General features: G+C 41.5%; 1 protein-coding gene across 7 annotated transcripts in view; it reads right to left on the reverse strand.

Moving 5' to 3' along the window:
* PCNX1 (pecanex 1) overlaps nucleotides 1–22345 on the reverse strand; it is an 86170-nt gene extending 63825 nt beyond the window's left edge. For 6 of the 7 annotated variants that reach the window (XM_054161567.1, XM_054161566.1, XM_054161563.1 and 3 more), the window contains exons 1-6: nucleotides 22005–22345; nucleotides 13955–14163; nucleotides 7978–8083; nucleotides 4947–4992; nucleotides 3976–4065; nucleotides 684–2375 (exon numbers count right to left, since the gene is read on the reverse strand). In XM_054161567.1, the coding sequence (XP_054017542.1) occupies nucleotides 684–2375; nucleotides 3976–4065; nucleotides 4947–4992; nucleotides 7978–8083; nucleotides 13955–14163; nucleotides 22005–22157 (2296 nt within the window). In that variant the 5' untranslated portion in view covers nucleotides 22158–22345. Of the gene's footprint in view, nucleotides 1–683; nucleotides 2376–3975; nucleotides 4066–4946; nucleotides 4993–7977; nucleotides 8084–12161; nucleotides 12218–13954; nucleotides 14164–22004 lie in introns of those variants that run through there. The other variant, XM_054161568.1, reaches the window with a different exon arrangement.
* Between the last annotated feature and the right edge of the window lie 3624 nt (nucleotides 22346–25969).

The following is a 25969-nucleotide window of genomic DNA, read 5'->3' on the forward strand; positions in this document are numbered from 1 at the left end:
ACAGAAAGTTTGAGGAAACTACATTCCTCTCTTCAGCACAGGGAAGTTATTGTTGTTCTCATAATGGACCCAAAAAACCATCCCAAACCCAAAGTAAACAATGCTGTCTAGCCAACAATGGCAAGGCTAAGCAAAATCAACCTCCTAAGAGAATTCAGCTTAGTAACTAGAGCATCATAAGAATGCACAATTCAAGACAGCATAGTAAGGGTTTGGGGTTTGATACCACCAAGCCATGCCAGAGATCATCTTAAAATAATAAAAATCAGCAGTAACTTCAGCCAACCTCTCTCATGATCTCAGTTCTCTAAACTTGACAATAAAAGACAAACTTCTCTCTTTTATTGGTAACTTTTAAAAGAGCATACATAATTTGACATTTCAGTAACACAATGAAGCAGGTGTCATGTGATCACAAAGAATTTTATGATACAGCTCTGCATAGCAAAGACTCCCAGTTAAAAACCCCTAACACCCCTGCCTATAGATTTCATAGCAGTTGTTTGAATTCAATGCCCACTTCTGTAGACCTTCTAGGAAATTATGAAGGAAATACTTTGTCAGTTTTACTATACAGGAAGAAGAAATGAGAAGACACTTAAGTGCAGTAGTAACTTAAGTCACAGATACCACACTCACTAACAAAATACAGCAAAGGCACTTCTGGTAGTTCATTTACTTACCTCCACTTGCTGATTCTTGCTCTTCCCCGTCAGGAAATGTAGCCTGGCTTGGTAAGCTATTCCTAGAACGTGTGACTGACTCTAAGTGTGAAGCCCTTCCCAACAGAGATAGCTCATCTAGCACCTCTCCTTCTTTGGCTTCCAAATCAGATTTTGAAGTGGTTAACTGTTTTATGTTACCTGGTGCCATTAAACTATTTGGGTCATTTAAACAAGCCACAGTACCACTGTCCAGGCTTAATACTCTGGCACGATTCTTGGCACTGTTTGTGCTAGAAGTCCGACGCGTAGATCGTTTTTTGCTAATTCCTTCAGAGCTTACATGGATTTTGTGAGCGTTGTCAAAGTCTGTGCCCCCACGCTCTTTAGAAACGTATTTGGTCTTTAGAGCACTGTATTTTCCCTCAGGAGACTGGCAGGAATGGGAGGTGGTGCTGGAAGAGCTATCACTGCTGAACTGGTGAGCTGACTGCATACTTGAAGTCCTGCTCAAGTCACTTTGATCACTGGAGTCCTCATCATGACAAAACACAGCACTGTGAGGTTTAGTACCAGATACACCTCGGAAGGAAACATATTCCCTGTGCCGACTTGAATCAAAACTACTAGCCCGCTTTTTTCCTGTCCTTCTCCGGCTGGACTTGTGAGTAGAGGCTGTTCGATGTATTAAACTAGAAGATTTTGGTCGAACATCTCCTTCTTTTTGTTTTCCACTTGTTTCTTTAGAAGCTCTTGAATCTACTAACACAGCCAGTTTCTCATTCTGCTCATCTCTTTGTTCAGCAGCTTTCCCAGGCGGCCTGTCAGCCTGTGTAGTCAATTCATTGGCATGTGGGTTCTTATTTGCCTCCTCTGAAGCAGAGGCCCCAAGACCTTTCTGACTGTGCATCTCATCAGATGCATTAGAACCCTTTACCACTTGAACACCATCATTAGTGCTCACTTCCACAGCAGTCCTTTCACTACTAGTTCTTTTGTCAGTAGAACTGTCATCTGAGTCAACACCACAGTCCTTTTTCTTACCATCCCTTTTCTCTTCTCTAGGCGACTCCTCCTCGTGCTCCGACAACACACTCTCTATGTGTGTTGAGCTTGTATGTTCACTTTTATAGCTACTGATGGTACTGTTAGTGTCACGATCTGTCCCACTGCAGTAGCTTTCTGTTGAACCACTGCTTCTAGTACTCAGGCTTCTCAGACTGTCCACACTTTTGTCTGCTTTCAAGGATTTGCTTTTCCCACTCTTAGCCAATGGTTGAGGGCTGCTACTTTTCAGGATGTCATCTAATTGAAAAACTCCTGAAATGCAAGAGTTCTCAGCCAAGGACTCTCTGGACCCAGACAGAGGCTTGGAAGCTTCTAACTCGCTCACAGGATCGAGTCCTCGTTTTTGCTGATAGAGGGGGAAATCATTTAGTGAAGCATCTGGAAAAGCAACAGCAGAGCTAGAAGTCCTTGGTACACCTCGTGGTCTATGATCCTTCCTATAGGAGTGAGAATGCAGAGTTACAAGTGAAGCTACGTCCACATCACATGCACCGGTTTTAGACTGGTCCACAAGCTGGTTGTTCGAGAGGCACACTTTGTCACTGTTATCTCTTGGCAGATCCTGTCCAGAGGATAGTGAAGGTTGGATGGAGACAAACGAATCATTCGACACCAGTCGAAAAAGCTTCCGATCAGCTGCCAAATCTGCATAAGCACATATTTTGAAACATTAAATGGAGAACACTCACGTAAAGCAGACTGTGTAACTTACAAATGCTAGCTTACATCAGATCAAGCAAATAAAACGACAAATCCATTTTCAAGTACCATGCATCACATCATCATTTAAAAGATTTCCTGGGCAAACCTCCTATTTTTAAACAAAACAAAAGCCACCAACACCAGCTTAATTTTCGCATCTTATAAAAGACAACACCATTCTGACAAATCCCAGCCTCCACTAGCACACAGACAGTGTGCTGTGTATCCCACAGTGTTCTCATGTATCCCAAAGTTTAATTGTTTAAAGGGTACCCTGCCTTTTCTATTGCCTACATGCAGTACAGCAGCTTTAAAATTACTGAAGAGAAAAAAGGTAAACACGATTAACGCTGGGAAGGGGTTCCAGGAGCATGAAAATCATCTTTTTGACCAGATGCCAAGTAAGCTCACAGTTAGCAAGGACACAGGCACAGGTCTGTCAGTACTATAATGAACCTCTCTTCAAAGTTACTGAGTTTTACTACCTCAAAAACTGTGCTGTTAAAGCAAACTGAAAGGATTTGCTGTTAGCACTTGGTCAGAGCAACTGGTTGTTATCCATGACAAGTGGTCTTCTGTCAAAGTGTCCACCTGCAGGTAGTACTGAAAGTCAGGCTACTTGCCTTTTTGGTACTGCCATTAAGCACAGATCTGGAGGACAACTTATGTCACCACAATTTCTAACTTTTTCTACCATGTATTTGCTGATGTGTAACTTAAGAGACTTCACAAAGTTGTTCAGATGAACCTGCTGCCTCAATGCAACAGCACAGCCAGCTGTAATCCTCTATTTGAAACATACTTTCTGCACTGACTCACAGAGTAATGAGTGAAAGGAACCCATCAGTCTGATTAGATTGGTCAAAATGAACTACAGTATTCCAAGAGGTAGTTTCCTGCCAATCATCAGGTACCTTACAGTCAGCAAAAAAGATCTCCTTATAGTTTTAAGCTCTGTCTCAGTGTAAGCAGACTTTTTTCCTGGCAAGAAAGCTAAATAGAAAATGAGGTCTGAAACAAAACTGGACAACCGAAGAATGCAAGCTAGCAGTTTCCTTACATACTAGGAAAACACTGGACTCCAACAGCTTGCATGTTAGAAGCAGTCTGTAGCTGCAGAAACACAGAACTCAGTGCAGGATTACTTACTTCACAAAAAAAGCATACACTTGATTTAAAAATTCACTTGGCTGTACTAGAAAGCAAAGCACATTAGTCCATTATGTGAGTTCATGAATCCCAGGACATTTTCTGTATGAGAGAGATCACCCAGGGACATGTAAGCTAGCCATCTTTCAGCAGAAAGAAGACAGTAAATATTTATTACCTACGGGAAGATACCAGAACAAGAAACACACAGCCAAATAATAAAGTATTGAAGCTATGCACCTCTGGAACTCAGAGTAATTAAGAAAGGAATCAGAGCTTCTAGATATCCTTTCCTAGAATCTCTCAATGAATTGCATGAATTTATTTAGCACATTAAGCAAAGCACCTTTGGTAACAAAAGACCACGTTTAATATGCAGAAGAAGAAATTTTACCTTGTTCTTCACTCCCTTCTTTACACAGGCTAGAACTCTGTCCAAGACTTAAACTGATATCATCAGAGGTCTTGGCAGTGTCAGTATCTCCTGTGAATTTTAAGGAAAAAGAATACTAGTGCTCAAAGTAGTGATATATACATCTATATGCACTGCTGATTTCTCACTTGTCATGAAAGAATGTTCCTTTTATTTCCTCATTTGAGGAGTAATAATTACAAGTAACACAATTTAGAGATAAGTATAGTCTACTCCATTTCTTTCATTTTATATATAAGAAAGTTTACATTTAACTACACACAGCTTCAATGAAGAACTAGTAAAGCATTTTATACAGAAGCCAACAGAATTTTTTTTCCCCCCTGTAAAGATGTATGTATTGGAACATTCCTTTTAGCACTGCTGCCAATAAAAATGGGATGTAGATTGCAACAAAATACTTGTAAAGATAGAAAAGTCAGGAAAATGACAAAAATTCACATCTCATTTTGTCTTATTAGGAATTTAATCAATTTACAACACAGCAACTTCACGTATTACAAATCATGTATCTTTTTGGCTCAGATGATGTCTCAAGGGCTGACCTAGACAGTATTTCTGCTAGGTGACAAGCAACTAGGAATAATCAAGTAATTGAAATAAAATACCAGAAGAAAATTGGTCACACACAACTCAAAATAGTAGGGAAAAGTGCACTCAAATTAACTCCTCAGCTCTTCATTTACAGGGAAAAGAAGAGCCTGTTGTAAAACAGAACACGAACTCCAGGATACTCTCTCCTACTGTTTTAGGCACATAATTCACAACTCCAAGACTTCTTCCAATTAGAAAGCGTCTCACTTGGCTCACAAAAAAAGTTTTGAGCATGAGCCAAGTAGTTCAATACCAGGTAGTATTTGGAAACAAACACAGCATGCGATAGTGATTTGAAGTGCTACTGCACGGTAATGTTAAGTAGCCCAAAATCTTACCTTTGATGGTTGCTGCTGTTGCCAAACGAGATAACCCAGATCCAACCTAGAAACACAGAATTATGTAAAAAGCTGTAACTTCCAGGAATTACCCAACTATTGTTTCCTATTGCTGCAATATATGCATTTACCTATACACTTAGAGATTTTTCGAAGGTACAACAGCATGCAACAGTGCAGTGCTGTAAAATCCTTTGATTCAGAATGCTTTCACTGCATGATGATAGGCCATCTAACTAGGAATCCAACTATATACATTCTTTTGTATAGCCAATGTACTTGGAGATCTTATTATGATGATTTCAAAAGTAGTTTCTAATGTAGGAATTTCCTTTGAAAAGACTTAAAGTGGAAACAAACTACGAGTGTGGTGGCACACCAGTAACTGCTACTATAAAGCTGAATATTTAATGGAGTCATCAGGGCTGCCTAAAACACTTAAGGAAAACACCGTGTTAATATCAAACTTATCTGTTTGATATAGTACACACACCAAGTTAAACCATTAAACTGAGCTCAATGGAAGAAACATGTATTTTTTACCATGGTTAGTTTTGAGCTGTGTCAAGAGTCCATCCAATGAACAGGTCACCAGAGGACCTAAGTGTTGGTACACAGCATGAACATGGGATATGGTGGGATGATCCCAGCTGGCAGTTGAATAGATGAATTTAATCTATTCGAATAATTTTACTGTATCTTATTCCTTCCTCCAATTCCTGGAAGTGCAGTTTTCCTTCTGAGCAGTTTCCAAGCACGCAGATTACTATTGCCTCAAAGCACACCAACTGTTAATGGAAATCTGCAGTATTCCTTGACCTATTCTTGGATATTTCTTACAAGCAGATTTCAAAATTTACAGCATCTGCTTTTCTGCCAAGTTCACTGGCCAACCAGAAAGCACGAACCTCCTACTATGAAAATGAGCTAGCAGTTTAGGTTTGCAGCCCTTCCACATGTGCTGTAATGTGTAGCAAATTGTTTTGCAGAGACGCTGATGACAATTTAGTCTTTCCTTCAATAGTATTTCAAATACCACCTCTCGGAACAGCATACAAAAATGCACGTGTCAAATAACTGAAATAATTCAGAAATATGGTAAGCTTCAAAAGAGATGCATAAAAAAAGATGACAGTTTGACTCCACTGTGTACTTATTGGGATGCTGCTTTTCAAAAGCCCCTAATTCAAATGACTCTGGAGAAAAGAGAGCCTAAGCCTACGAATTCTTGTCTAAGCACAACAAATTTCAGATGATCTGAAGATACATACAGATTTTATTCAGCCATACTACAGAACAATGGGTTTGCTATGTGCAGTGCAAACAAAAAGCGGCTAGAGCTTCTTTAGTGCACTTTCTGTACTATACTGTCATGCACACTCCTACTTCGTCATTTTGCTATGCTTCAGCTTCTTTTTTCTCCTTCAGTGGCATGCCTTGCTGAATGCAAACACATCAACATGAGGAAGCTATCTCACAAAAAACCCTAAAGAGATCTCAGATGCTTACTGTTCACATGCCCTTTTGATGCTGCAAATTCAATCACAGGGGGGCTTGTAAGCACTAATTTTATCAGCATAAACACATTTTAAAGACTGTACTTCCTTTCACAGTAGCTTTAACGCTCTTACAGTGTTAGCATTAAAGCACACAGGAAAACACAGAGCTTCTTCACATGCTTTAACTTTAGAACTGTTGAGTATGTTTGGAATCGTTTTTTTCCCCAAAGATGAAAGAAACAGGATCCCCAGCCTGTCTTCTTACAGGGCCCATTGCTTCCTATTCCTTTGAACACTACTAAATACCTGCTCTCTTCAAAAGAAGAAAAATCTCTTAGGACTATCTATGCTGCATAATGGTACATCATCTAGATAAAACACCAACATTAGCATAACACTGCACTACATTACATACTGTTCGCTCAGAGAGCTAATTAGAAGGACTTGTTATTGTAATACCACACCAAGTAATTGAAAAATAGCTTCTCTGTCTTTAACATGATGCTGCATTGCTCATTGTCAACATAATGATACAGTCTGGCCAGTCAATCTGCTCATCCTTAAGAGCTGGTATAAGAAGGATGCCATTACTGGCTAAACATCACAAGCCGAATAGAACGAACAGCACACGCAGCACTATGGAAGTTGAATGCATAAATCTAGCAGCCATATTAAGGAAGCAGAACCACTTCCCCAGTGAAATTACAAGGCAACTAGAGCATAATGAATTGGCATTAAAATCTAATAAAGACAAGTTCTTCAGCACTTCCATCTACTGTGCAGCAGCCCCTATTTATTGCCTTCTTCCCAACATTGTTGAAGTGTCTAAATAGCGATGATTTTGCAGAGGTCATCTAAAAATAACCTGGTTTAGTCTTTCTATTTCTACCAGTTTGTTTTGCCTTGTACTTGAGCAAATTAACATTTTTAACTGCAGAGTCTGAACTATCAGAAATAATCACTTTCAGAAAGCCATTTAGCATTGCAAGAGATAATCAGTAGTGGAGACTTGACAGAAGTGTCCTCAAAAAATCAGTACAGCTGAAGTTCACCAATTAAGCATCGAAATGAGACAAAACTAAGGGAGGAAAACAAAGACAAAACATAAGGATGAAGTTATAGTTTGAGCTATCTAATAGCTCACTGATAACAAAAGAGGGAAGCCCACTTGCTACTTATCCAACCATATCCTGAACCATTTTGATTTATTCAATCAAAAGAATGCTAATTGAGCAAAAGGACTATTTTCTGATGGCACAGTATGTAGCCTTATAAAATCCAGTCATTCCTAAAACAAACACAAGGTGGGACAAACAAGAGATATGCAGCTGAAGAGTGCAATACCACCCTAATAAATAAGTTAAGAAATACAGAAAGGTAAATTGTTTACCCTAATACTTTTTCCAAAAAGCTAGTAAAAAAAAAATAAATTTAAAACACACACACAACACCACAGCCACCTCTGAAAATTACTCCACATATTGCCAAGTCAGCGGCACTACAGCAACAGCTGTAGTCGCTTTAATTCTTACCTGGTTGTTTGGATCTATCCCAGCATAAGAATTGCGTGAACTACAGCCCACAGGAGGAGTTGCTTCTCGTATGAACTCTGACATCTCTATTCCTCCACCAGGGTCACTGAAAGAAACAGAAAGGAAAAAGAAAAACAACACCCCAACGTTAATCTACTAGTTAAAAGGAAATTTGTCTACACTGAGTGGAGGCTCAGAACAATTTTTCCCTTTTCAAACATCAGGACCTCAAACACATCCCAGTATCTCAGATGAACGCTGCCCTTTTGGCATAGGAAGCTCAGTCAGACCTGGCGCACCCTACCCACTCACAGAAGCTACTGCCTTGTAAGAGTCCACTGTCACCAGCCAACACAAACCATTCCAACTTAGGAGCTAGAAGGCATTCTGAAATACTAATTTGAAATTCTGTCTATACACACACCCCCCCTGCTTTTGGATCCAATACCCAGAAGTCAATTGACAGTATAAGTACTAAGCAGAATTCTTACAAAGATTAGACAAAGGACTCCAGATCCTTTTCTTAAACTGGATCTAGAACCAGACAATAAGGATAGGTTCACTGAAAAAGCCACACATCGTCAGTGAAAGTTATTGGAAAAGCAGAGATATACAGGGACACAGTATCTGTCCCAGGGACGCAATCCACTTCTTTCTACCAGAAAATAATTTCCCTTTGGATAATTTACACACCTTACCAAGAAATATTTCTAGGTACAATATATATCCTATTAATATTGAAAGGGTGAAATTATTATATATTGGTCTGGATCAACATCACTGAATTGCAGTCTACCACAATTCAGCTTGCTAAAGTATAACATCTATGAAACAAAAGCAAGTAGGGCTGTCCATTAGGACAATGGTGTGACACGAGTTGGGGAGTGCAACTCGGGGATCCAAGCCAGCATATTCTGTTAAATGCAAAGAGGGAGAAGTTGAGACATCCTTTTTTGCTCTCTCAATACAGTTGCCTTCAACCACCCTGATACAAGAGACTTATGAAAAGAAGTAACTGCTGTGTAATTTAACAAAGCCCCTCTCTGCTCTTTCCTGAAAATAAACAACTGCCTCCTAACAATGACTCGGAGCTGCAGCAAGTCCACATATGCACAACCCTTCTCCAGATGGACTACAGAAAGATGAAACCCCTCTGTAGAAGGGGCCAGAAATGGACAAGAAGCACTGCAGGACTGACTTAACGGGCAGTTAGTCTCAGATAAAAGAAGTCTCACTCATGCTGCAAGATCAACACCCAATAATTTTTGTAATATATGGACACAAGCTGTAGACTAAAGGACCTGAGAAATATCATTGATTCTGCAGCATGACATCTGAAGTTATTGTCATCTTAGAGAGGCATAAAAGCACAACCTTCAGAACCATTCCAGATGATGCAAGAGGACCCTGAACCTTCCTACATCAGAGAGATGACAAAAAAGACAGTTTGACATTAGGAATATTGCTTCAGTAAACAGAACTTGAGACAACCAGCCCTGAGTTAGCAGAACAATTATGGACAGACTCAAGCAAACTGAAAAGCCACCATTTTGGTATACTTCATAAACATGCTCTGTCTTATTGACAGCTATTACAGAGCCCTGATATCTGACCTGATAGTATCAATTATGCTAAGGCAGAACCAGGTAAGGAGAAGAAAAAAAGAACAAGTAAAGACTCCACTTCAGTAATTTCCACCAGCTTTAGCCAAATAAAATATGCCTTATGTAAGCACTGTAGGAACACAAGGACACAACGAAGCTAAAGACTGAAGATTTCTCACTTAATGTTTAAATTCAGCACACATTATGATGACAACTGAACATCTCGCATGGGACGCCTTTCACAAAAAGACTGAATTCCTTTCCTGTTTGAATAATTCATTGAGAAACACTGTGGAGGATTATAGTATGTCCCATAAAGCACAGATATAAGTCAACATGAATAAGCTCTCATGCACAGAACTGGGTAGTTAGCCACAGTGGAAGGAGGAGATGATTTTGCTTAGCAGTAAAGCAATAGATGCCAGCACAGGCAAGAACAGAACTCAACACTACAACTTCGCTTACAGCTGCTATATTCTGTGACAGCACACACAAACATGGCTTAACAAAAGCTAGCAACAAACAACAACTGAAGTCTGCAGGAACGAGCAGTAAGTACAGATTTCTAGGATTTATCATTGTGTGTATAAAGATCTATTCTTTAACACGTAGAATTCTTTGGGAGCACTTTTCTCCTAGTGTTGGGGCTGCTTCTTTCTGCTGTGAAGTTCTGCATTTGTTTCTTACAGTTTGCTGAATTCATACCTTAGATCAAGTGCTACGCTGCTTAGTTTGCAAGCAAAACCACCAAACAAAAAAAAAAGTTAATATACACATTAAGACGACTGAATAAACTACACCCAGCTATCTGAAACAATTCTGTGGAAGAGAGTCAGAGACTGCACTACACAAAGTGAAACTGGTATTTCTCATTGCTAGCAACTGTCCTACCTAAAAATTACTAGCTGCAGCTATATTACATTGGTTAGTTTCTGACACACTAAAGTCTGAGGAGGCTGCAAGTCCAGTTTGAAACCTGACTTAAGTTGACTGACTACAGAAATCTGGAATTTGGACTAACACTTCCAGAAAGCATCTGAATTGAGCCATTTTGCTTAACAATAGCAGAGGAAGAGTTTTATTCTTTTCTTTTGAACACCTCCTTCTGTCCTTATTCTCCAGCTAAAGCAGCAGAATAACTAATCAGGAGGCAGCCCTCAAAACACAGGACCACCACAGCCTGTACTGCACATGCTAGACCATGACAGTTTCAAAATATAAAGTTTTTCATAAAGCTTAAATCACTAATTAGAGTTAAAAATGCAAAAAACCTCCAAGGTCTGACAGCAAGAAAAAGCTGCAAGGAGAAGAAATAGCAAAAGGCAAGGCAAGAGGTGTAGAGTTTTGGTTTGTTTGGGTGTTGTTTTTCTTCCCCCCCCCATCTGTCTTGCTCGTAGTTGTTTAAACAGTCTGTGTAACTCAAAGCTGAAGCATTCTCCAGCTGACAGTTTTATTTTACAGGAGAAGTACATGGGAAATTCATGTAGCATCATGATTACAACTCCCCCATGCTGATGGAGATACAGGACAGCAGCATCACCAGGTTAATGCTTTTTGAGATTTAGTGGTCTCTGACAGTAAAAAGAAGCCATATCCGTGTCCTCGAAAGCAAGACTGTCAAGCGTTTTAAGTTAAAGTATCAACTGATACCCAACACTTGCACTGCTCCTCTCATCTTTTATGTGAGATTAGGAGCCTGTATCCCCATTACTTGTTTCCATGAAACCTCACAGAAGCATCAGTACCACCACCCCAAGTATGAATGCAGCAACTTCACTAGAAGCTACACAAGGTGATTCACATTCCTATCTCTAAATTACAAGTAGCTTCTTTCAAGAAATATTAATTGGGGAATTGCAACTTTATAAAGAGCATGAGGACAAAAAAAAACCCACCAAACAAGGCATTCTTTGGGGAATAGCAAGTTGTTCTTGAATTACGCAGGCCAAAGTCTTATGAAAAAAAATCCCCCAAACCTCAAAATTGGTACTATTCACAAACCAATGTGAACTGAAGATAAACGAGCAGTTAGTTCATTTAAACCTACAAATGTCAGCACAGAACTTTTGCCAAGTACTTTTTGAAAGCACCACTTTGCAGATAAACATCTTCAGAAAGAAACAACAGCCGCTCTTCAAAGCTAAACAGATTCCCTAACATCACTTCTAGCCAGAAACCAGGCTGTTGCTTAATCCTTCAAAAATACCAGGATTGGTATCTAAAGTGGTCTCAGGAAGTGTGTGGGGTGGGGTGAAAGCTCTAGGTGTCACATGCTGTAACCTAAGCTATCAAAACTCATCCTCTGATTATGCAGATGTTTAAGGTAGTATGTCTGCTCAGGCTTCCCCTACACCCAACCTATGCTAGGGGAACAGAGGTTTAAAAAAAAAATAAAAGCCCTACATACACACTTTCTTCCAAGACAAGTCTTTTTCACTAGTGTTCTGACTTAACTTACTATAAAGGGTGCCAGCTCAATATTACAGTCACTCTACATCCCCTCTTGCTGCTTTGAATGTTATCCCAGAGTTCTTGTAAGCTTCCAGGCAAAGATTAGTATATACTGTACATCCCACTTACCAAAAGTAACTCCGTAATTTCTGCATTGACCTTGTTCCCAGTTCTAGTTAAGAGACCTGAAAGTGGGAACAAGGATCATACAAAAGTTAATGAAACTTTAGTTGGCAAGCAGGACACACAGCATCAAACTAACCTCTACTTCTGAGCTCACAAATGCTTATAATGTAGTAACTCGTCCCATGTCAACTGCTCCTTAGGCAAAACAGGACTTCTGAAACATCCAGAAGTAATTCACAATACTAGTAGAAAGAAGTCCCTTGCCAAGTCTTGGCTACTGTTTTGGAAGCAAAAGCTATATGGCTTAAAAACCAAAAGGAGGAAAAAAAAAAAAGAAAATAAAAACACCACCAACAAACCAAAACATCTAAGGATCACAGCTCAAACATGCGTTAGCAAGGTTGCATTGAAGCAGAACAGACCACTAGTTTACTTTAACAAATTTTATTAAGCAGAGTAAGCATTAATACACATTTAGGCACACTTTCTGCCAGAATAGCTCGATACAGTTTAGTAGGCTATGCAGTGATGTAAATGGAGTCATAATTAAAATCAGCAGGTTCAGTTACCAAACACAAGATGGAAAAAGGGTCAGGTTATAAGAGATTGATATGAGAAGCATCTGTGTATCAACTTTAAAGGTTTTTGCTAACAATACCCAAGGTGAGAGCAGATACAAGAATTTAAACCTGTCTTGTGAGAAGCTACTCTATATGCTCAGTAAAGTTTTTACTCCTAGGCTGAGCGGTTTATAGAGCATCAATGTAACACTTCCTTTCTTTAAGCATTCTAATAAACAAACCTAAGAGGCTTCTTTCAGCCACATTTCCTTACAGTTTCCACATCAAATGTTCAGCTTGTTTCTTTTTAAAAAGACACACAACCTCTTGTCAGAACAGCACACTAATCACCTCACTTTCAAAGCTATTCATGGCTACTAGTACCAGAAACTCACAAACCAGAGAGAAGTTTTGTTTAAAAGCTAACAATTCCAAGGTTGCAGTCCAACCCTCAAGATGGCCTCAATTATCTGGAGACAGGCAGAAGCTTTGATAATAGAGCTCATAACACATCCACAGTCTGATCAGACTGGTTAGGCTAGCCTTGCTGATGAGTCATCTTTTGCTCTTCCTTCTCCAAATAGCCCGGGTCAGAGGAGGAAAACCTCTGGCATTTTTAATCCTAGCAACAGCAAAGCTCTGTGGAAAGGAATCACCTCCTACTGACAGGACACCAAAGTCACCATCTTCATCACTGACCTGAGCAATTCTAAAATTTCCAAATTCAGAGGACAGTGTTCTCCTGAATTGAGACTATGACTGGAGTCAAGCATTGTATCCAACTCCCGCTTTTGTAAAACTAAGCAAACTCAACCCAACTGGGCATTCCTTTCAGTGACAAAAGCACTTAGCATGTACTATGTGGGTCTTAGATACATTTTTAAAACTAAGTCTACTACTGAAATAAGAATCTTTGAACTGGTTGTGTTCATTAAGTATTTAGTGACCTCATCAGCACACATTTTCCATGGTATTGTTCCAGTGCTTCCAGCATTTCCAATGTTCTGGAACTCCCCTAGAGAAAGAACTAGGAAATTAAGCTGGATCCATCATTTCAAACCTAATACATAAATAAGTCTGCTTTTAAAGACCAGAATTAAACAGTCTTTCAGAACTACAGAACTCTGCATCTATATTCTTCAGTGTTTATTTCAGCCACCATTCCAGGGCGACATCTGATGAAGACAGGATTGTTCATCATTTGAAGCAGCACACAAACATGAGCAGACACCTTACCTGGGCCCATTGCTGTCTTTCCTTTTGGCTGAAACACTGCTTTGTTCTGTTTTAGCACCTCTGTCCATATGTTCACTGGCATTCCTCTCCACAATTTCTCCCTCATCCAGTGCCCTGTGCAAACGGTAATTCACCATCTTCAAAACGATAAAGAGAGCTGCTATCACCGGGCAGTAGACAGCTACTATCATCATGGAAGAAGGAAGGGCCTTTCAAAAGAGAGCAAGAAAGAGTTAATGAACACAAGGCCCATAAGAATACATAAAGCTATCTAGAGTTTAACAGTTTATTTCAAACAGAAAATACTGATTATACAGAAAATTAAGGTTTAAACACAGTTAATATGTGTGGAAACTTTTAGAAGTCTAATGACAGACAAAGGGACTACAAGATGCCAAAGCACCACAGCAGCATGTTAAGTAGACCTATCACTTGAGCCCAAGAACCAAACTCAGCTCTTGTTCTCTTTTTTCCAGGCTACTGGAACACAAGACAGACTAGGAAACCTAGAGCTGGCATGCTTTGTGTGTGTCACATCCAATAAGTTTGATAACTTGTTAAGTTAAAAAAAAAAAGGAAGATTTTAAGGAACCTGGAAACTAAACCAAGCCGGGGTAGGACCTTATTTCAGGGCCAGTACACAGCACATGAAGTCTACCCTGGAAAAAATGATGCAAGTTCAATACCATGGTGGAGGGGAGAAAAATCTGCCCAACTACTGCTCAGCCACAAAAGACAAACTTTTCCCTACTTGCATACCAAAAAAAAATAAAAAATGGTAACAAACCAAAGAACAGCTGTTTACATTTGCAGCTCACTTTTGAGCAGCAGAGTCCACAATAACCTGTGATACCACACTGCAAAGATTATTTGTGCTAGACTTCTACATGTCCATGGCAAGGCTGCCAGTGCCTTGAAGGGAACTTCTCAGCTGTGTCAAAGGTCACCAGAAGCCACATGAAAAACCTCAGTCCTGAATTCAGCTTCTGAAATTCCACTCAGAGTTAAGACTTCTCAGGCAACTTTTTCTGAGGCTTTTACAGATCAATCACTGCAGCTAAAAGTATTAAGTGCAGCCTAACAGCTATTTAAAATAAGTGTTCGGTGTTTAAACCTCACATTTCACTTTCAGGGCTTCCACCCTTCTAAGTATGAATAGAAGGTGAGTTAGAAGTTTGCCATTTCCCTAGGTAGTCACTAAACTAAATGAAATACTAACTTTTAGTCTTTGTCTACAAATAGACTACTTTCCTTAGAAAAGCAACAAGATCCTGGGTTGTCAAATTATTTCTTGCATTACTATTCTTTCCTCCACTGATGGTGTAGCTTGATAAAGTTCTAATAGTCATAACTATATACACACACAGAAACACAACAATTTAGAATTTGTCACCCAGCACAAGCAGAATTTAGTAGATTAAAAAAAACCCAAGTGGACTCTTTTTAAACCTCCTGGCCTAAAGGAGAATTTCAGCTTGTTTGTACACCTTGCCTCCCTCCCTATACAGATCACTGCAAGAGAAGAATCTGTAGGGTGATCAAAGCCCCATGCAGAACCAGGAAGGGAAAATGACATAGAAAGCTATCTCCATCCTGTATATAAAGCGAGTTTCAATCATTTAAAAGACATCTAATTACTACATTAACATATCTACATATTCAAGATAAGTCCTGGAAGAACTGGTCATGAGTTTAGCGAAAACACTGTTTGAGAAGACCTCTAAATACCAAATATTGTAATAATAAAAGGGATGGAAGAATCAGCATTTTAAATATTGTACTGACTATTGACTTCAGGGGATAAAAACAAACACAAAACAAAACAAACACAGCAGTTCTTAATCTGCCTACTCACTTTCTGGCAGTAAGCAAAAACAAATAATCAATGTATCTTTTCTAAAGCCAAACAAGTACAAATAACCAAATCTAGAACAAATCAGGAGGCAGGCTACTTATTAGGATTCTTTTCTTCAGGAGATCAAGTTTAACCTAACTTTTCCTCCAAAACAAGTCAACACCTAATGCCACCTTTGAAGTAGGACAGGCAAACTGAAGTGTGGTATGCTAACTTTCACATGCTGACCTGGACAAGACCCTCATGTACAGCAACATACACTTACCATGCACTGCCCCAGGAGGAGAAATTGGAAGCAAAGCTATTTTAAACACAGCATCAGTAAGCAGCTAGGAGCCACAATGATGCTACTGGCATCCACACAACCCCTGAGGCAATGCCACAAGAGTTTCTTCAAGAAATGTGTTGCTTCCGCTTCCAAGAACTTCAGAGGCAGCTAGCTCCCTGCAGGCAAGGGCAAGCCCGTTAACTTCTGCAGAACACAAAAGGAGCTTCCTGTATCTGCTATGCAGTTTGCTACCCAAACGCAAGCACCACTTCAACCATCCTCTCTGTTACCAGTACCTAGTGTTCACATGCCACTACCAGAAGAGTCAGTTTAACACCAGATGATAAATGCTAGACTTAGTCTATGAAAAACAGACCAATCATTTTCTGTCTGGAAGAGCTCTTCAATTTCTCTCCTTCACTCCAACAACTGTGAGGTCACATAGCATATTCAGTTCATCTTGTGGAATGCAAAATCTACACATCCTGTTCTGCAAAACAAAGCCTTAAGAATGAGCAGGGGGGAAAGGCAAAAATGTCATGTAACTTGCACCAATCCCAGGGAAGAATTAAAAGGTATTTTTTTCCCCTCAATTCCTTCTTCCCACAGCAATTGCAAAGGTAAATTAAATTAGTTGAAAAGGTAAATTAACTCGCTACTTTTCAGCCATCATATTCATTAGTAGTTATTCCTCTCCTGAGAGTGCATAATCTGGGAAAGAAGACATTTTAGCATGTCCAGCACACTCAACTATCTGATCATGCTTTATATAATAAAGTCTCATGCTGTTCTACCCACGGTACCATTCCAGCCTCAAGAGGAAGAGTAACAGCAATCTAACCTAAACCACTGCTGCCTTCTCTATTTTTTTTTGCTACTCTTAAAAACATTCAACTTCCATTTGGGGCCTCTCCACAGACCAACACAAAATAAAGGGAGATTAATATTTTAAACTATGCTTGACATTTTACTACATTTGAGGAGAGACAAGTTTCTGAGCAGCATAACTCAGCTTTCCATACAGTATCATTTTTAAGACTGAAATACAAATGTCAGTTCTACAAATTCATAGCTACATCTCATTTCAGTTCTTTTCACAAGTACTAAAGCATTTTTATTGGGCACAACAGACTTAAAAACCTCAGGTCAGAACTTGTTAGCAAACAGCAGCTGGTTACAAGCCTGTAGCTGCAACAGCATTTCAGAGAACATCTCATTTTACTGCACATCTCTAGTCACTTCCATTACCAACAAAAGACAACACAGACTATTTGAATAGCAAGAGTCACAACTGAAGCTCTCACAGAAGTGATAGACATGACCATACAAAATCTAACTACTTTAATTACATTCTGTTGAAAACTTCACTCATCTATTGAGTGAACAAACTCAATCTCTGGCTGAAAGTCTTTACTTAAATTTTAAAGAGAAGTTAAATAGTACTCTGAAAGATGAAGGCAGAGGGGAAGGACACTGATTTTCCATCACCTTTGCCTCAGGAGTTACTTTCCAAATTTAAACCTTTCAAGGCTGCGTATGAAATACATACTATATATGTGGACAAGAGTAAGATGCAGGAAAGCACAGGTGAGGAGTGAGACTGCCCCTTCTAGAAGCTGCTGGCTGTTAGGTCAGCTCAGTTTTATTACAGCACACCTTTTGTGAAAGGGTAGATAGAAAAAGCTTTAAGCACTCCTAGATTCCAGTGGTCAACCCAGAACAGAAAAGAAACCTCAGACTACTAGTTACTGGACCAAACTATTCCCATACGAGATACAAAGGTCACTGCATCCTAATACAGCATTTCAAATACGTAAGTGCCAGGAACCAGAGGGAATTTCATTGATCACGGGTTGCACTGCATGCTTCTTAAGAAACAAAGACTAAAAGGATCTTACCTAATCACACCTAGATTTAGCTAGACACTACAGATATAATGAAGCTGGTTTTTGAAAAGAATCTGGAAGATGTGTAGGTGTTACCTGTTGAGAACACTCATAAGAAAGTCTCCCACTGCAAATCAGATTGCAAGTCCTTACACAGAGGTGACTTCAATCAAACACTCATTAAGCTATAACAGTTGTCTTGACAAATGCTTTTACGTTCAAGTATTTTGAGGGGAGTGTTTTATATATCCATTCATACTGGAGGAAAGAAAAACAACAAATCTATCTTTACCACAATTTTTTATGAACATAGTCCTTAAGAACTGTAGTTATCAGGAAGCATGCTCAGCTACCTGGGTTTTGACTCAGCGTATGAATGAAACACAAATAGCCAAGAAACTGCATGTGGCTTACAGTAATGTGGAATACCACGGATTCTCCTCATATAACCAACTTCAAGTACTTAACTCTTAAAGAAACCATACCCATTTCAGAAACTTCACTAGAAAAGACTTGCATGAAGCTACATTTATACGACCTACTTCCAGAATTATGTACACAAGTCAGGAAATCATGTGCCTATTAAGTGAACTGTTGTCTAAATGAGCTTGACTTTAACAGACAAGTTCTGTAGGTACATACAAGCCCATTACCCCAAGCAAGGTACAGTTGTGGCTTCTCTTCAGTCACTGGCAAAGGTCCCCGAGTGCTAGAGCCAAGACTTCACCCCGCTCTGCGCACGTGGTGGAACTGAAACAGCATTCCGACTAGGGGAAGTGCTTTGGCAGCCTCTTCTCTTCCCATATCCCTTGTAATACTGATGCATAAACAGAAGCCTCTGCATTTAGGGTATTTTTTCCAAATCTACCACTGTATTTTACAACCCACTTGTATAGTTTCTCCATATTGTACCATATTTTCTTCTCTCGAGTTTTGGATTAGAGTGAAAAAGGGATCAGCTTTTACAGCAGATAAGCAGATCAACAAGCACAGCTGAGACTGTACTGAATACAAATATCCAAACAGGATAGGTTTAACTAGTCTAGAAAGCAGATTTTTGTATGTATGCTGCCAAGCTACAGATCCACGAGTACAAACTCAAGCAGCTTCACTACAGCAGACATCTCTCTCTTCCTCTACATCCCAATTCTTTCATAATCAATAATTTTTGGTTAGCCACATCTCTGAAAAGGACAGGTTAAGTCTACTAAAAAGTACCTGGATCTGTAATACAGTTGTGTATACATCTGTCTCTCACCCTTCATGCAGAGTACAGACCCTTATTTTCATGTGCTTAAATTCAGAAGGCAGATGAGGAACCAGGGAAGAAAGGTTAGCAGAATTCTGTGAATTTCTTCAGGTGGTTTGCACCATGGGTTTAAACCCATCTATATTAACAGCACCGGCAGACATGTGCCAAGAAACACATAGATTTATGGTACATGCTGACCGCAACCATTACCAGAATCCATTCTGAAAATACAGGACCAATAGAAGGAATGTACAGACAAAAGATTAGTTGGGTGCAATAAACCAAGTCTTTAAGCAATAAATGCATCTAAATTATCAGTGCTTGTTCCTGTTGGGAGTTCAATGACATTTGGAAAAAAGTGATTAGATTACTGTAAAATGTATTCAGCCTTGAAAGCCAGCAACAAACAAAGTTCTTAGGGGATCCTTTAGCCTTTGTTGCTACAGTACAACTTAGGAAAAACCAGTTATTGCTGCTCCAATGCGTCAAAGAAACACTATGATCTTGGAATTTCTTATGTGAGGAAGTTTTGTAAGTAATATAAAACCTGCCAGCATGCTAAGTCTTTCTACATACCTTGTTTTTTAAACACACAGAGCTGTCTGCCAGCAACAAGTCATTTGAAGCTAGCTTAGAAACTCCCTCCTACACACCAGTGAGCCATGCTCAGAAATCAGGTTACAATTACCTAAGAATTTTTAATCAAGTTCTGCTTATTTACGTATGTCCTACAGCAACACAACATTTAAACCCTTTTTCAGAATAAAAAGCAGTAGAGATACTGAAGAGCTGAAGATGACCATCACAGCTCTGCCCTGTTTAGTTTATGTCTAGACAACATTTAAACGGCAGAGGGTGGAAAGAGGGAAAACAGCCAAATATGATTCAATCTGCTTTAACTTGTTACTCATCTCCCTACTTATTCTCAGGGAAGTTGGCACTTGTTGTTGCATTTTTACCTAGTCCAGAACTATGAAGCAAAAGAATTTCTCTGACCTCAACAAAATCCAAAGCAGCTTGCCTTTGCCCATCTTTTCCCCTTGCACAGGAAAAGACAAAAAAATTTTAAACAACACTGAAGTTTACCCCACAATATGAGCAACTATGCCTTGAAAGCAACAAGGGACTCAAACGCTGGAACAGATTGTCAAAGAAAACCTGTGTAAAACACAGATCAGCCCTCCTTCAAAAGTCTCTTGCACATGCCGGATATAGCTTGCCACACCTTTATGAACAGCTCTCTGAGCAAAGCAGTACTAATGAAGTAAACTAGTCTCTCAATGTAGAAAAAAAACTTTGGGGCGAGGGGAACCACATAAAACCCCCCCAGACTCACAGATCATTTTATAGAGGATCTGCTCAGTTAAGTTTTATCTAGCTCTCGTCACATTAACTTTTAAAACCAAAGTGCTTTGTCTCAGCCTGCGGTTTCCTTGCCAGCAGTCTGAAGTTTTCAACCAAAAAGCCTTGGAGCTACCTTTTCCAAGGCACAGCAACACGAATTAAAAACTAACCATACAGGGCTGTAACCTCCTCTTCCACATTAGCTGTTTCTTATTGCAGTGTTTCATACCACAATCTTACAAATTGCTCTTTAACAAAGCAAACGTCTGACCCCAGAGCTCTCAATCTCTGCAACTGCACTCAGGTAGAGTTTTTCGCTCCAAGGTTTCATTCGCCACCTCATTTTTGTCACAAGGCAGTTTCCACTTTTAAGTTGTCACAGGCTCTGGCCCTGGAAGGCTTGCAAATTACATTCTACCTCCTATGTTCAAAACTGGTCAGAAAACACATCGAATAACCACACTTTTCTACTGAGTTTGATGAAGTGAAACATCAGTGGTTCATAAATTACGCAGCTCACAACAGAAAGAAAAAGCACTAGCCAACCGGAAACTGCCCTCTTCCTCATAACTGATCACACCTCTTCTGTATTTGTTTCCAAGTCCAAAAGTCAAGAAAGTTTCGAGGTTTAAAGATGAACATTTTAACAGCTTTAAGGGTGAGCAACAAAGACACATCCAAGAGTTCTCCCAAACCAAGCATACTAAGAGCCTTGACACAAGCAAGCCAAAGTAACTTCTCGAGAATAACACAGTCCAGAGACACCTCTAACCAGTACACAGCACCCTGCACGATGGCCAAATAAACTTCTACGTTACGGACCCTGAAGCGCATCCCCCTGCTTCAGTCTCAAAAGTCAGAAAAGTGATAAAGCTGACAGCCAGAAACACTGGCTAGATCCGACAGCTTCTACAGAAATCGTGGGGTTTTTCCCCTGGACTACCAGAGGATCTGCAGCGGAAGCCGGGAGAGTTATGCCCGGTTTTAATGGAAAGCAAACAACAAAACGAAGGCAAACCGCCAGCGACTGAAGGCTTGCCGCGCCCGACGTGCCCCGCTACCCACCCCTTCCCCTTCACGGACGCTAACAGGTCCCTGCTTCCGAAACGCCGCAGCCTCAAGTGCATTCCTTCGCCGCCTCTATCGCGACTGCCGGGCCCGCCTCGTGCCACCGTACACAACGGCAAGGGCTGACAGGGGAAAGCCTCGAACAGGCGGGTCCCGGGGCGCCTCTTCCCCGGGATAGCACGGCAGCGGCGCGCAGGCAGCGCCACGGGCAGGGGGCGCGCGTGCGGCGGCCCCACGGCCCTTCCCGCCCCCTCCTCCCCCCACCCCCCGGCCTCCCCGCCGCCGCTGCCGAGGCCAGCGGCCCCCTACAAGGCCCGCCCGCTTGCCCCAAGGCCCAGGCCGACACCATTCTCCTGGGCGCGGCGGCCTGCGCTCACCATGTAAAGGGTGAAGGGAAAGCCGAGCAAGAAGAGCCACAGGTAGAGGTGCAGCGCGTTGACCCCAGCGCCCTGGTGCGGATCCTGGTACCAGCCGCCGCTCAACGCCGCCCACACGCCCTGGCGCAGGATCTGTAGCACCTGGGAGCCCATGGCGGCCCCGCTCCACCGAGCCGGCCGCACTCTATCCACCCTGCGAGCCCGGGCAGAGCTGCGCACCGCCCGCGCTCCGCGACAACCCGCACGGCCGCAACCGCCGCCGCCGCCTCCCCAGCAACGCTGCCGCCATCTTATGTCCGGGCCCCGGGCCGGCCGCCCGCCCCCGCGCCGCCGATAGACCGGCAGCCCTTGCGGCAGGGAATGCCCGCCCCGCGCTCTGTCGTCGGGGAGGGACAAGGCTGCGGGGGCCGGGGCAAGAGGATGGCCACGCGCACGCTCAGTAGCCGGGGCCCCCGCCCCAGCCGAGGAAGATGAAGCTGCTGCCAGCCCCGCCTGGCGGCGCGGAGGAGGCGCGGCGGCTTGGGCCAGCTCAGCGCTCCGTGGGCGAGCTGCTGCTGCTGACCCTAATCCCCATCCGAGGCCCAAACCCCACCTACGGGGCGATAGCAGGCTGGGGTCTGCCTGCTGTACCGTGGGATTGAGTGTACCGCTGTGGCACGGTCACGTTTGTGGCCTGGCTAGAGCGGCCTTCGGCTATCATCCCATGTGAAGGTACTCCTAGAGATAGACATAGCCCTCCTGAAGCTATTCCCTCTCTCGGGGTCTTAATCCTTGCGAGGCACAGTGTCTTCTTTTTGTGGCAAGGCAGAAGGTCATTATCCCATCATATGCTTTAATTCTTTAAAATTCATGTAGAATACCAACCTTGCTGCTTTTGGAGTCCCTCTCTTGACAATACCCCATTTTACCAAACTACTTGCGTACCTGTCCCTACCATGGGGCTTGTTTTGTTCCTTTCAACATGTATAAAGCTTGGCTTTATCAGAAGACAACACAAAACAGCATGAGTCTTTCACAGATCTTCATCTCAACTTCTACATTCATCTGTTTTTACAGAAGGTCACTAGTTCTCATCAAGTCCCATCTTTTCAACCTTTCCTCTTAGACAAGGATGTCCCAAAGGTCACACACCAGCTAGAAAGAGATTAGGGAAAGAGTTTTGAGAGGGCTGTCACACAGGGACAAAGGGAGGTCTCTTCCTTCAAATCTTATGAATGAGTAACATTGAAGATCCCTCATTAAATTACCAGCCATATTTGGGGAAAAGGAGCTTTGAGGGCATGTGATGATGCCACTGTGGTGGCAGTAGGATCCCACGTAGGTTCTGTCCTGAAACCAAGCTGTTGCCCTACTCCAGCAGATAGGGGAACAGCACCTTCTGGGTCTGTGCTGCAGAGGAATTGCAGGAATGAAACAACCCAAGCACTCAGTTATGACTCATGATGAGCATGCATTTGGGCTGGTGTTTTCAAGAGGCTGTGTTAATGCCACAGTCTCCATGGTGTTTTTCTCCCTGACAGTGAACCAATGGCAGCATTTGACTATTCTTGGAAAACCAGAAGGCAGAAGTGACTGACTGAAAGCAGATGTAGAGGATCTATTTTTTGTTTCCCCAGTGGGAAAGTAGGGAGAAGGGATAGACACAAAACCCCAACTATGATGGCTCTCTCCCCACTGTATAAACAAATAAACCATTTTTAACTTTATTGTTTCCATGCATTTTCAAATACATGACTCCTAGCAGTATTCTGCAAAGGAATATTTTTTCACTCTATCATACAAGACTGAGATAGGAAAGGAAAACCAGATGCAGGGAGCAAGGCATTGAGGGGGGAGGGAGCAAGGGAGATGCAGAGAAAGAGGGGAGAGAGAGGAAAAACTAAACCAAAACCAAACAAAACAGCAGAGAAAACCTAAAGAGGATAATCCATGGATGGGGAGGGGGAATTCCTTTAATCCCTTTAGGATAAACCTAAGCATGACAAACTTCACCAGTTACAGTAAGCTCAGAAAAAAAAATTAAAATATGAAGCCCTTCCACTACATTATTTGCCAAAATACCATTTAAAACTACAATTAAAAATGAAGCTTTTGAAAGGTCAAATTTTTAGGATGTGTTATCCATAAACATACTATGGTACTGTAGTGATCAGGATTATGAAGCATTAGGGTTTATTCAGCAGCTGTTTTATGAATGTTACATAAAAGCTGTTCACCTTGTCCACACAAAAAGGAGGCAAGAGGGATAACATTCATTAATAACATGTCTAAAGGTTGCAGTAAAGGTTTTTAAAACCTTTATGCTTCTGTTTAGGAAGAATTGATTAAATCTGGACAGATGAGCCTCAGCTTCATGCTAGTGATTCACATTAAACAGTGCCCCGGTATGAGAGGCTGGATACTCCACAAGCTTATGGCTGCTTCTCCAGCTCTGCTCCTAGAAGGCACTGGACTAGCCATAAAGTGACAGAGGCTGGGGTGAGGTCAAAGCAAAAAAGCAAACAGAAGAAACAAAGCATGAATATTAGAGGCTCAAACCTGACCCAAACAAGCATAACCTAGTTTAGCACAGATAGCCCTGTTCAAGAGCACTTCATCATGGGATGATGTCGTCTGTCTCCAGCAAAATAAGCAAGAGAATATCATGTGCTTGAGAGGACAATTACATTTCATTGTTTAGCTATTTAAATGCAGACAGCCTGAAAACATGAGGACACAAGATGGGGAAATAATATTACAGGAATACATCCATGCCTGAAGGTAAAATTGATAACAAGCTCAGTTGTAGGCATCAGTAACAGAGTAACAACAACAACAACATAAAATACTAGCTTTTAAGGGAAACAAACAGTCCACACTTGGATAGAAAGTAACAGCAGTAGACTCACTGTGCATCAAACCTCTACAAATCCAACAAATAACTTATCTTCTGCACTCTAGCCTTACAGTTCTTCTTTAGGATGAGTACAGGAAAAGAGTGTGCTCTAGGAAAAATAGAGCATGAAATCAGTGGAGAGTGAACCATTTATAAGATAAAATATTTAAGTGGGGGGACATTACATCAAATGATTAGAGATCAACATATTTTTCTCCATCATTTCTCTTGTCTTTTAGTATGCCAAGACTAAAGCAAAGAACTCATTTGCCACAAAACCCAGCAATACACAGAAGGAGACCAATTAAAAACTGTAACTTCTTTCAGCCAGGCAATACTTCAATTCCCTTTGTCCTCACATTCTTTATATATGTACATAATCAAGTGCCCTCCTCACATCTGCAGGCTATTAAGGAAACTTCTGTAGCAAATTATATTGCTGCCCCTCTTGGGTATACCATCATATTAATGCTATGGCTGTTTTGACTTGGCCAAAGAAGAATGATCTTGTAATCACATAGAGAAACACTTTTCTTTAAAGGGCATTTGCAAAATCAGGGCAACAGCAGATGTTGATCAGTTGATCAGTTAGAGGGTAGAAGGGCTCTGCAGAGGGACCTCAACTGACTGGACAGATGGGCAGAGTCCAATATGATGGCATTCAACAAATCCAAGTGCCGGGTGCTGCACGTTGGCCACAGCAACCCCATGCAGAGCTACAGGCTGGGGTCAGAGTGGCTGGAGAGCTGCCAAACAGAGAGGGACCTGGGGGTGCTGATTGACAGCCGCCTAAACATGAACCAGCAGTGTGCCCAGGTGGCCAAGGAGGCCAATGGCATCCTGGCCTGCATCAAGAATAGTGTGGCCAGCAGGAGCAGGGAAGTCATTGTGCCCCTGTACTCTGCATTGGTTAGGCCACACCTTGAGTCCTGTGTCCAGTTCTGTGCCCCTCAGTTTAAGAAGGACATTGAGACACTTGAACATGTCCAGAGAAGGGCAATGTGGCTGGTGAGAGGCCTTGAGCACAAGCCCTATGAGGAGAGGCTGAGGGAGCTGGGTTGTTTAGCCTGGAGAAGAGAAGGCCCAGGGG

This window comes from Dryobates pubescens, chromosome 5, assembly GCF_014839835.1.
Source record: "Dryobates pubescens isolate bDryPub1 chromosome 5, bDryPub1.pri, whole genome shotgun sequence".
NCBI lineage: Eukaryota > Metazoa > Chordata > Aves > Piciformes > Picidae > Dryobates > Dryobates pubescens.